Source organism: Tenrec ecaudatus, chromosome 8 (genome assembly GCF_050624435.1).
Source record: "Tenrec ecaudatus isolate mTenEca1 chromosome 8, mTenEca1.hap1, whole genome shotgun sequence".
Classification (NCBI taxonomy): domain Eukaryota; kingdom Metazoa; phylum Chordata; class Mammalia; order Afrosoricida; family Tenrecidae; genus Tenrec; species Tenrec ecaudatus.
The window spans coordinates 41159679-41172015 of NC_134537.1; the positions used below are offsets into that span (position 1 = coordinate 41159679).

The window sequence follows — 12337 nt, forward strand, 5'->3', positions numbered from 1 at the left end:
TATGACAGACTAGAACTGCCACTTTGGGTTTCCCCGGGGCTATAAATCTTCACAGGAGCAGAAAACTTCCTCTTTCCCATGGAGTAAATGGTGGATTTGAACTGCTGACCTTGTGACTAGTAGCCCAATTTGTAATCCACTGTACAACCAGCCAAAAAGCAAAATTAGTAAAATTCAATATCCACAAAAAATCAAAACAAAGTTAAAACGAAAAATCAATACCCACTCATTATTTAAAAGCAAACAATTCTAAAGAAAATTAAAAGAACTTTCCTAACCTCAAACCATTTATATACCAAACAAACATATAGTATGATACCATGTAAATAACATTTAAAGACATGTAAAACTATACTGTACATTGTTTAAGTGAAACACACATACACACACACACACATATATGTACTTAATGAAAGTATCACAAAAGAATGATAAACATCAAATGCAGATGAGAGTGTTTACCTGGGTTTCAACTGAATCTGAAATATTTTACTCTAAAAAAAACTTAAATTCTAAAGTATAGTACGCATGTTAAAATTAGCAATTTATTGTTATTACCTATGCTTTTCTATGTCTTAAAATGTTTCCAAAAAATTTTAAACTTAAGTGAAACAGCAAAAAGAATAAAAAAATAGCAAACCAAACCCACACATTTGAGAGCTGAGTAAATCCAGGCTGAGGAAGGTTAAATGCCATCGCAAAGGTCGCCCAAGGAGTGTGAGGAAACCTGCAACAGGTGACCCAGGTTCTCTCACTGCTACTCTGTTACTGTTTATGATGTACCAGTGCTCTCTCTCTCTTTGGTGAAGAGTTTTTAAAAACCTGTTATTTGGTATTTTGAAACAATGTTGGCAAAAATTATATTTGCTATGTCTTATAATAACTTATTAAGAACAATTCACACAAAAATTCAATATTAAGAAAAAAATTGAAGATATTGAAACACAAAAATTTGAGCAATAAAAATTCATCTCTCAAATAGTATATTAGGATAAAATAATATTAAATGCTCCTAATTCAATGCATAAAGATGATTATAGTTTATATGATCTTATTACAAATCTAATTTTAAGTTCATAAATTTGTAGAGATTTTTTGTCTTCAATTTTTTGATTCTCACTTTGAATAATTGGTGGAAGTGCACATCTCATGATAATTTGTCATATTTTATGCCTAATATAAATCTGTTTTATGCTTAATATAAATCTAAAGTTAATCCACTAAGAATAATCTGAGACTGGTGTTTGAGTCTTTCAGGAAGTGAATAAGCCATGAAGCTGCGAATGAAAAGGTCTAGACTATCATCTGAACCACTTTGGGCCAGATGTAGATTAGCAAAAGACATTGCCCTTCTGGTGACTATCTAATGCAGGGTTCAACAAACGTTTTCTGTAAAGGATCAAACAGTAAATATGAAAGCAAGTAAAGAGAGTAGAGCTACGAAGGTTCCAATTCGTACAAGCACAGCTTAATCCAGACCGACTGTGTTTAAACCTGTTTCTGCAATCAGTGGACGGTGTGTAAATTCTCTATGTGTCTTAGTCTCCTAGGGGGCCTTCCAAAAAAAATGCCCAATCAAAACAGTAGGTTCTGAGAGGATCCGTTAAGTCTAAGGAAGAGAGGTCGGCTCAGAAAGTTATGGTGACCCAATTTTGGGATTCCAACTGGATAATCCTGAAAGATTTTCTCAAAGGGCAATCCTGGGCAGTTATTAGGAAGAAGTCTGAAGAAAATGTAAAATTGCAATGGTAAGAAAAAGAGCAGAAAAGTTGCACCAAAGACCTGCCTGAACCAGAGACAGGCCTGCTCATTTTTCGAGAGCAGTGAGGGCTGTCCCAGGGGAATTTTGTTGGAAAAAAGTATCCCATCCGTCTTACAGCTCAGATCTTGCCCCTTGAAACTGCTTCTTGTGCCCCAAACTCAAAGAACCCTTTGAAAGAAAACAATTTGAATCCCCCATGAATGACCAAACTGCTGTTTCGATGTCGTGCAAACTGAAAAGTGCTGAATTGTTCAGGGAGAGAAACACCGCCCTTCAAAAGTGTATAGGCTAGACGGGGTTTATTTTGAGAAAAATAATTCATGTTTTGATATTTTTGCTTGATAAAAGTTTCTATTTTTTGTAGCAATACTTTTTTACTTATTCTCATAGTTTTGGTTTTGCAAGCCATAAGTCTCTGTTGCAACCAATTCACTCTCCTGTTCTAGCATGAAAGTAGGCATAGATAATACATCCATGAGTGAGTGATGTGTGTGTGTGTGTGTGTGTGTGTGTGTGTGTGTGTGTGTAGGGGGGTAATTTAAAAATCAGGCATCTTTTCAAAGATTCCTTTCTTTTTCTACTATCACTCTTTTCTTTTTTTATAAATCATTTTATTTGGGGCTTTTACAAGTCTTAAAATAATCCATACACACATCCCTTTACAGAAGGGCCTCAGGAAGGAGAGGAGCCAGTCAGGGTGTGATGTAGCAATGATGAAAAATACAACTTTCCTCTAGTTCCTAAATGCTTCCTTACCCCACCTCCAAAAAAAACTATCATGATCGATCCCAATTCTACTTTACAAATCTGGCTGGACCAGAGGATGTACACTGGTACAGATAGAAACATAAAACACAGGGAATCCAGGACAGATGAACCGCTCAGGACCACCGGTGAGAGTGGCGATACTGGGAGGGTAGGTTGGAAAGGGGGAACCGATTACAAGGATCTACATATAACCTCCTCCCTGGGGGACGGACAACAGAAAAGTGGGTAAAGGGAAACGTCGGACAGTGCAAGATATGACAAAATAATAATATATAAATTATCAAGGGTTCTTGAAGGAGGGGAGAGAAGGGAGGGAGGGGAAAAAATGAGAAGCTGATGCCAGGGGCTTGAGTGGAGAGTGGAGGTTTTGAGAATGATGAGGGTAATGAATGTACAAATGTGCTTGATACAATTGATGTATGGATTTTTAAAATTGTTTTTATTAGGGGCACATACAACTCATCACAATCCATACATACATCAATTGTATCAAGCACATTTGTACATATGTTGCCATCATCATTTTCAAAAACTTTATTTTCAGAGCTATAGAAATAGCAGCTAGATCCATAGTCTCTTGGGCTTATGTCAGGGAGGTTGTGGGGGACAGAAGATGCTAATAGATACAAGAAAGGAAAATTTTTTAAAAATGAAGAAAATGTTTCAAAATTGATTGTGGTAATAATTGCACAAATTTTGAATGTATTTAGACCATTTATATGATGTATAAATTGTAAGTCAATTAAACAATTAAAATAAAAATGGTGTCCAACTGGGAAAAACAAACAAACTTTACTTTCAAAAATTGACTCCAAATTAGATTTGGCCAGTGGCCCTTGGTAAATATTTCTAAGCAGTGTTTCCTAAACTGGGCAATGCCACCTTTTGGTGGTGGTGGGGAGGCATGCTGGAATTATTCAGGCAGCAGATTCTTTCACTTCATTCTGGATCACAGGCTACAGTATAAAGGTTTTTCACTACCAATACGGTACTGAGTACTTTTTTCTGAGGAGGCTGTAGAAGTTACATAATCTGTTGTCAATTTGACACTTAAGAGTGAAGGGGTGGAGTTTAGCCTGTCAATCAGATCGCAGCTTGATAACGTCATTTGGAGGTGCTAAGGAGATAAATAGCTCGCTGGAGGTGGGACACAGACTGACTCCTTGGGAGACATTGCTGTTGACAAGCCACATGGAGAGAGACTGATGGAGCCAGAGCCCTGGAGCTGAGGAGTCACGTGGAAACCTATGCTAGGGCTGAGATGCTTCCATCACCACTGGACCCACAAGACTTTCCACCTACTGGCCTGTGATCTTCCCTACATTCGGCATCATTGCATGTGTTGCGTGAGTCTAAAGAATTTATAGATTGGTAATAGACATATGGGCTGATATCAGATTTATGGATTTTACCAGGACTGGGCTGGGATATTTTCTCAATATTCAATTGCTCTTCTATATAAAGCTCATTCTTATACACATGAGTCTCCCTGGATTTTTTTCTCTAGTCTACTCAGACTAACACAGAGGCAGTAAGCCAGATAAGTTTAGGAACCTATGTTACTTACCAAGTCTTACCTAGTCTTTATCTTTTAAACTTTTTTTTAACCATATCTTTTAAACTTAACAAGCTTTCTAGTTTGCAAGTCAATTGGCAACAACAACAAACCCCATATGACTAATGAGACTATAGAAATTGAGCCAGCCTTAATTTAGCCCTCAAGATTAAAGCACTGTTTAAAATTTAATGGCAACAGTTTGGGATTTTTGTTAGGAAGTACAAATGGTTAAGCACTTGAAGTTTTTTGGGTTTTTAATAGTTTTATTGACATACCCTTCACATATCATACAATTTAATTTTTCAATCATATTTAGATGTGTGCAATCATCACCACAATCAATTTCAGAACATTTTTTCCCTCATAGTCATTGTCCTTAGCTCCCCATTTCCCTAAGTGATTATCAATCCAGTGAGCATCTCTCTAGATCTTCCTATCCTGGATTTCATATATAGAAAATCATACAAAACACAAACATGAAGCAAGCAACAAAAAGATCCCATCAACAATAACTAGACAAAACAAAGACAAATTTCAATTAAAAAGAAAGCAAAAAAATATTTAAAACTGAAATAATTTAAAACTCAATGGGTAAAAAGGGAGAATAAATCATAAGGCATTACATTTTAATCTAACTACATCTGTCATAATTGATTTTCCAATGCTTGTTCTATCGGATAACAAGGCTATTTACACCCCGCCACTCCAGTCGAGAGAGGATCTGCCAGCGGCTTAATCTGTGTGGAGATCCTGCAAATGGATTTTGGGCTTCCACTGTTATCCATAGCCTTATTCCCTCCTTCAGATTTGCATTTTATTATTTATAATCCTTGGATCACACAGGCTGGTGTGCTCCTTCTACGTGGGCTTTAATAGATGCCTCATTGAGATGGATGTTTGTTTTAAGACAAGGTTTAAGACCCCAGACACCATCTAGTTTCTTTACCACACTTTGCTATATCACCCATCTCTTCAGTAATCTCTCCATGTAGGCCAGCATCAAGCAGGGCTATGCCATAAGAACCAACTGCTCTTTGATTGGGACTAGCATTAAGTGCAAGACCAATATCCATTCACATATCTATGAGGAGATACTCCCTAAAAAACAGAATTGCACTGGGAAGAACAGAGCTTTCATAGTACAGATTTTTCCCTTAAGGCAATCATTGAGCAACTCGCTCTGAGTTAATGCAACCAGTGGCGTCACCTAGGAAGGTTCTCCCTGGTCACAGTGAATTTTTTTGTAAAACCAGTTTCTCTTGAACCTCATTTTTTGTGATGGCTGATTTAACCTCCCTGGTGGTCTAATTACGTCAGTGATTTTGTTAAGGGACTTCTCTGCAGTGTAATGCGGAGTGTGGCTCGGGGTTACCACTTCTGACAGTTAACATTTACTCTGAGCCACACTCGGGATTACCTCCAGTGGTTAAGAGAATAGCGTGTGGCTGTGAAATTTTGTTTCCTGCTTGGAAAAAATGCCGCAGAAACTGCAGTGATGTTGAACACAGCTTGAACAAGGGCAGTGCTATGGGAAAAACTCAAGTGTATGAGTGGTTTTCTCATTTCAAGGGGTGAAATGTCAACTGATGACCTCGTTATAGGTGCCCATCAACTTCCTAGATGGACAAAAATGTTGATTTGTGCATTTGGAATTCATTCCACCAGGTCAGACTGTTAAGCAAACTTTCTATTTAGAGATTCTGAAAAGATTCTGTAACAGTGTGTGAAAAAAAAGCCTAATTGGGGGCAGATGGGGGATGGGTTTTGCCACCACCACAATGCACCTGCTCATGCAGCCATCTCGGCGCACCAGTTTTTGGCAAAAAAATAGCATGACTCTCTTGCCCCATGCACCTTAATCACTTGATCTCTGTGCAACTTCCTTTTGTTTCTGCAAATGAAGAGGGACATCAAAGATCAGCAATTTGACAACATAAAAGAGGTGAAGAAATAAACGAGGGAGGTGCTGTCAGCCATCCAAACAAATGAGTTTGAAAATGTTTCCAAGAATAGAATAGCAGATTTGACAAATGTAGACAATGAATAACCTATCAGCTAGAATAGCTAGTCTGCCACCCTTGCATCCATCTATAAAAATATTCATTTCTTACCTGTCTATCTGAATCTTCTTTAGTGCCTCTGTAGTCATTATGGACTGCCTTGCAGGCCTTTTGAAGACAAAGTCCTGCATTTTGTTGGGGTCCACTGTAATGGCATCGTCTCTGATTCCTGGCAACTTTGGTCTTTCCACAGGCACAGGTGGACTAGATCTTTGTGAGGTTACTGACATCACTTGAGATTTCTCTGCACTTTTTTCTTCTAAAGTTGCTTCTCTGCTTTTCTTATAAAAATAAGAGTTATAACAACTTAAGAGACAAATGTATATAAAAGGGCAAAAAAAAATAAAGAAGGGTTATGCCTACATTTTCAACTTCATTTCCCACTTCTTCTCTACACTCCAAAGAGGCTGTTTTTCAACTATCCCAAACCACATGTCCTGCTGTTGTGTCTTCCTGTGCTCATACAACACTTCTTTTGTCAGTCCCTAGCTTATCACCTGGCTAACAATACTTAACACTTAACCTTTGGATCAAAGGGAACTGGCTTTGTTTCCATTAGCAAGTAATCACCACATTCTAATTGTTTGTATGCATATCCCTATTAAGAGTAGGGGCAGTACTGTCGAGGTCTTGGTTCATCTCAAGTTATATTTGGAATAAAATTGAATTTGAGAGCTCCCTGTCACGTACTGCTGCCACCTACTTTCGATAGATCTTAAATAAAGTTTTACTTACATGGGATATTAATAGTATCTTTTGACAACTTCAGCATTTTGTTGGGTTACTTTTCTCTGAAACAGGCACAACTTTCTACTTTACCCTTAAGGTATTAAAATGTGTAAGTACGTGAGAATGGAGCCCTGATGGTGCAGTGGTGATGTGTTGGGCTGCAATCCTCATGGGTGGCAGTTTCAGGCTACCAGCAGCTGCTCAGGAGAAAGACTGGGCTTTCTACTCCTGTACACAGAGACAGTCTCAGAAACCCACAGGGGCTCACTGTGAGTCAGCACTGACTTGATGGTGACGAGTCTGGGGTTTTTTTTAGGAAGTACATAAGAATTTATAAAGATTTTGTTCATTATCAAGTTGAGTTTTACGATAGCTCAATGGAGCTTTGCAGAGGAGTTCATAGCGTCACGGAAATGTAATGACTAACAGCAATGTGGCTGGATACTCAGAAAGGTAGGCTGAAACATGTTCAGCAAGGACAACAAAACATCTTAGAGAAAAATCATGTTGAGAGAGTTGAATGGCATTTCCTCCCTCTAGTGTTCAGTTCAAACATCCCTGGTGGCATAGTGGGATGACAACTTCAAGGTTTTAAGTTTAAACTCATTAGTTGCTCCACTGGAGAAAGATGAGGCTTTCTGTTCCCACAAAGACTTTCAGCCTTGGAATTGCAGAGGCAGTTCTACCGTGTAGATTCACTATGAGCGGGAATTAATCTGATGTTAGTGAAAGGGTGAGAGTGCTAGTTTGTCATACTGTGGTGGTTTACATGTTGCTGAGGTGCTAGAAACTATGCCATTAGTATTTCAAATGTCAGCAGGGTCACACCTAGTGAACAGGCTTCAGTGAAGCATCTTTAAAAACCATACTAGGAAATAAAATTTGGCGATCAATCTTGAAGTTTTTCCACAGAAAACCTATAGATCATAACAAAACAATCTACAATTTTAAGGCTCAATCTCTAGCACAGCAAGCACATTGTGGAGGGTGAAACAGAGGGCCAGTGAGGGAGAGGGAACCTCTCTAGATGGACTTAAGCATGCTCACAATTATATGGGTGACACTGGGCCAGTGTTTCCTTTTGTTGTGTGTCAGGTCACCACGGATGGAATCAACAGCAGCTATGTACCTGTCTCTCTAGGGTTTAGTTAGCGCTACTATATTTTAAAAGGTAAAGCAGACTTGATTTAGACCATAAAGGTGGTGGTACCAATTTTGGTTAATAAAGCATTCTGATAGGTGTCTAATGGCATCACAGACTGGCATGGCAAGAGCATTCTGAATGCCATATACTGACTGAAGTTATTTTGAAAAGATGTTCTCAAAACCTGATGGAGTTGGGTTTGTCCTAAAGTCACACCAACACTTCAATAGTAAGAATGAATAGATTGCTTAGTTGTAAATGTTCAATTTAGCGTCAACTCACTGCCATGGAGGCAATGCTGACTCACAGTGACCCTGGAGGGCAGGGTAGAACTGCCTCTGTGGGTTTTCAAGTCTGTAACTCTTTATAGTAGAAAGACCAGTCTTTCTCTTGTGGAGGAGCTAGTGGTTTCAAACTGTTGACCTTGTGGTTAACAGTCCAATGTGTAATCACTACACCATCAGGCTCCTCTTGGTTAGCTTTCAAAAAGTGAGGCAACTCAGTATTTTGACTGATTTCCTCAGTATATGTACTGTATTTATACTGATTTAATGTCAATGCATAGGAAGAAAGTTCTATTCTGATTAGTAATGTATCTTGAGCACTGGCTACTTCACTCATCAATGGAAAGTGTATATGTCACATAATCATTGTAGTCCTAGATTTGAAGTAGAGGGACATATTTTCCAAGTTAAACGTAGTGGCACAGGGGCTGTCAATGGTGGAGAAGTGCAGAGGAAATAAAGCAGATATTAAGTAATGGTGAGGGTATCTACCAAGCTGATGCTCTGACTTTGTTCATACTGAATTGGCATGATGTAGTTTAGAATAGAGAGCTGGTCGGTGGCATCCTCCAGAACTGCTGAGATTCTCAGCACTTCTAGAAGGGAGAGTTGTAGCTCTGCATATTCTGGGATGGATTCTACTTCTATATCTTCGGCTGTTTCATCCTTTCTTCTTATAGAACCAGGTGGTTCACCTATCACCGACATCACCTCAGAATCCAAAAATTTTGGAGGCACATTAGGGGCTTCTTCTAGTTGATCTCTAAAAAGAAAAAGAAAAAACATGTCAATAACTAACATTTACATATTCCATAGATGGAAGAGGTGGCAGGCAGACTGGCTTCCGCAAGGTCCACATTGTCATATAACCTAGATGAAAAGCAGAAATGATTCTACTGCATTATTTCCAGTGATATTTTGACTAAAGACAAGTAACTTACTGTTCAATAAAAGTATACAGTCCATGCTATTTGGTCATGCTTAACCAATCGGAATTTAAGCAAAAATTAACTTTTTAAATTCTAGCAGCATCTCTAGCTGTTAACTAAAAGTATATTTTAATGAGTGAAACACATACAATGGTAGCCATCCTCCAAAGTGACCTGAACTATTTTACTTGCTGGTATTTATGCCCGTGTGTAGTCTGCCCCAAATTGAACAGGACTAACGTATATAATCAATACAAGTCTCTGGGTCTAGCAAATAGTTAATGCGCACTTGGCTGGAAACCCACAGGTTGGAGGTTCAAGTTCACCCAGAGGCATCCTGGAAGAAAGGTCTGCCAATCTACTTCTAAAAAATCAGCCATTCTACTAATGACAAGGATGCTTCCAAAACATCAAGTGTTATGAAAAGTGGACTGAGAAGCTTCCAAGTTAAAGACCACGATGTACCTCTGCACTGGAGCTGAGATCTGAGAAAAACAAATAAACAAACAAACAAACCAAACTCACTGTCTTCAAGTCAACTGTGGGCTTCTGACCATGCAGATCACAGCCCAAATACACCACCAGGTCTCCTGAGAAAAAAAAGTGTTACAAACAAAGGACATTATTGGGACGATTGGTGAACATTGAGTATGTGAGATAACACTGTTGTATCAATGATAAACTTCCTGACTTTGATGATTGTGTTGTGATTTTGTTGGAGAATGTCTTTGTTAGTAGGAGTTATACACCAAGTCTTAAATGATGAATGGTCTACAATGTCCTCTCTAGAAGTTCATACAACATTGTAATTATACATAATCAGATAAAGCAAATGCTGGAAAATGTTAACAGGGCATCCAGATAAAGAATGTGGAAGAAAGATATGGTAGTCTCCATCTGTACAGATAGCTTTTGAAACTCTGTGTGATAGTTCTACTCTGTCCTGTATGGACGCTATCAGTCCAAATTGATTCAATGGCAGCAAGCTTTGGCTTGGTAGGTGAAGGATAAATAGATGTTTATTGTAGGAGTAGGGAGGAAGCACTACGACTGATTGTGATGATGTATATACAACTCATTTTAAGAACAATTTAACCATAGAAGTATGTGATATGTGAAAACAATATCAAGAAAACCACCAAAAAAAGAAACTAAACTTGGCCAATAATTGCCATTGGTGAAGAGGAAAGAGGTATTGCTTAAGGGACATTGAGTTTGGGTCAATAGTGGTGTAATAATTTGGAAAAGGCTATCAGTAATGGTTGTACTACACAAAGAGCATAATCGATGGCACTGAATTATGCAAGTAGAAGTTGTGGAATTGAAGAATGTTTTGTTGAATATATTTTTGCCACAATTAGAAAAAAAATTACATTAGTAACAATGAGTACAAGGAAGAAGAAAATGTTCTGGAATTGAATGCGGTTATAATTGTACAACTCTTCTTGATATGAATGAGTTACTGAATTGTATGAAGTGCTAATAAAGCTGCCAAAAAACAAACCTAAACAAAAAACACCCAGCCATTGCCAACCTTAACAGCTACATTGTGACATACATGGGATGACCTAGAACCAAGAAGATATGATGGAAATGACAGTGTGACTTCTAAGGCTATGTAATAACGACATTGTAGCTTCCACTTTATTCTCCCTTGAATCTCTCACTCTGGGGGAAGACTTGTCATTAAGACACTCAAGCAATCCTATAGAGTGGTCCATGGAGCTTAAGGAACGAGATCTCTTGCCAACAGCCAACATCAACCTGTCAATTCTGCAAATAAACCATCTTCAAACTGGACCCTCCAGCCTCAACCAAGTCTTCAGATGCTGTCACCTTGGCCACATTCAATCTTATGTGAGACCTAAAGACAGAACCTTCCAGGTAAACTCTTCAAAAACTTCTGAGCCTTAGAAACTGCGTAAAATAATAAATGCGTATGCTTCATGCTAGGGCATTTGGAGCCTATTTTATGCACAGCAATAGATAGCAAATGCACATAAATTTAACAGAAGGCATAATGCTTAAATGTATAAACTAAACTAGGATTTGAACGTACTTTTCCATTGTATTTGAATTGGTCTTGTTACTCTCTGTGATACAATTATAATTTCATAAAAATGCAGCCACCTGAAATGGAAAGGTAAAGTTGAAATTAGTTTAAGGGAGTGTTGAATGATGTTTCAGAAATTTCTATGTTCTCTCCTTAAGAGAAAATTCAAAAAAGATAAGAGTTGGGTAGCGACTCCTGTTTTTGCTTAATAAAGCATTGTGACGGCAGTCAGTGTAATTAGTGCTCAGTCCAAGTGAGAGGTAAATGAACTCTTAGAGTCCCATACTAAGGTAAATTAATGTCCAACAGTTTTAATGCCTTTGATTGTACTCTAATTTATATTTTATATGCAAATTTCTAGATAAATTTTTTCATTCTCTATTTCTTGACTTCCAGATAACAGAATTTATTACACCTAATTTAAAACTAATTTTAAAACTGAAATTATCTTAAAAAAATCCATTTAACATTGCTATTTAGATGGCACTCTTCCTAAGTATGTTACTTTAGTGATTAACTGGCTTGAATAAAGTTTCCAGTGATAGTACCCCATAGAAAATTGTGCTCTGTATTCAACAGTAAATGCTCTTTTCTTGTGACTTGGTCCACAATCAAGAGACTCTGCAGGGTATGAAATGTCTCACTCACCAAAATTCCTATATTTAATCATCAATCACATAAAACAGAATCTTTATGTTAACTGAAAACAGATACTCTCCAAAAATCCATTTTTGTGGTATAGAGGCAGTCCTTGGAAGAGCCAGAATGGTGTCAAACATAATTTTATTCTGTGGTTGTGCCATTGTTTCTTTGTCTTCAGTGTTCTTGGGTTTGGAGCACAAGTTAAGTGTACTATGTGTAACTGAGACATGATTGTGCTTATGCAGAAGCCACACATAACACATGCATGTAGTGACTATGTGTGACATATCCCTGTATTTTCTAGTCTCACAATTTATTTTATAAAATACATACAGGACACACCATTTCAACAAAATGTATGTGTACAACTCAATGATACTGCCTACATTCTTAAAGTTGTATCAACTG

At 37.9% G+C, this 12337-nt stretch overlaps 1 protein-coding gene across 1 annotated transcript in view; it reads right to left on the reverse strand.

Annotated features, from left to right (window-relative positions):
• DRC9 (dynein regulatory complex subunit 9) overlaps positions 1-12337 on the reverse strand; it is a 42067-nt gene that overhangs the window by 27800 nt on the left and 1930 nt on the right. The window contains exons 2-4 of the mRNA XM_075556293.1: positions 11294-11364; positions 8798-9068; positions 6200-6429 (exon numbers count right to left, since the gene is read on the reverse strand). Of these exons, the coding sequence (XP_075412408.1) occupies positions 6200-6429; positions 8798-9068; positions 11294-11301 (509 nt within the window). The 5' untranslated portion in view covers positions 11302-11364. The remainder of the gene's footprint in view (positions 1-6199; positions 6430-8797; positions 9069-11293; positions 11365-12337) is intronic.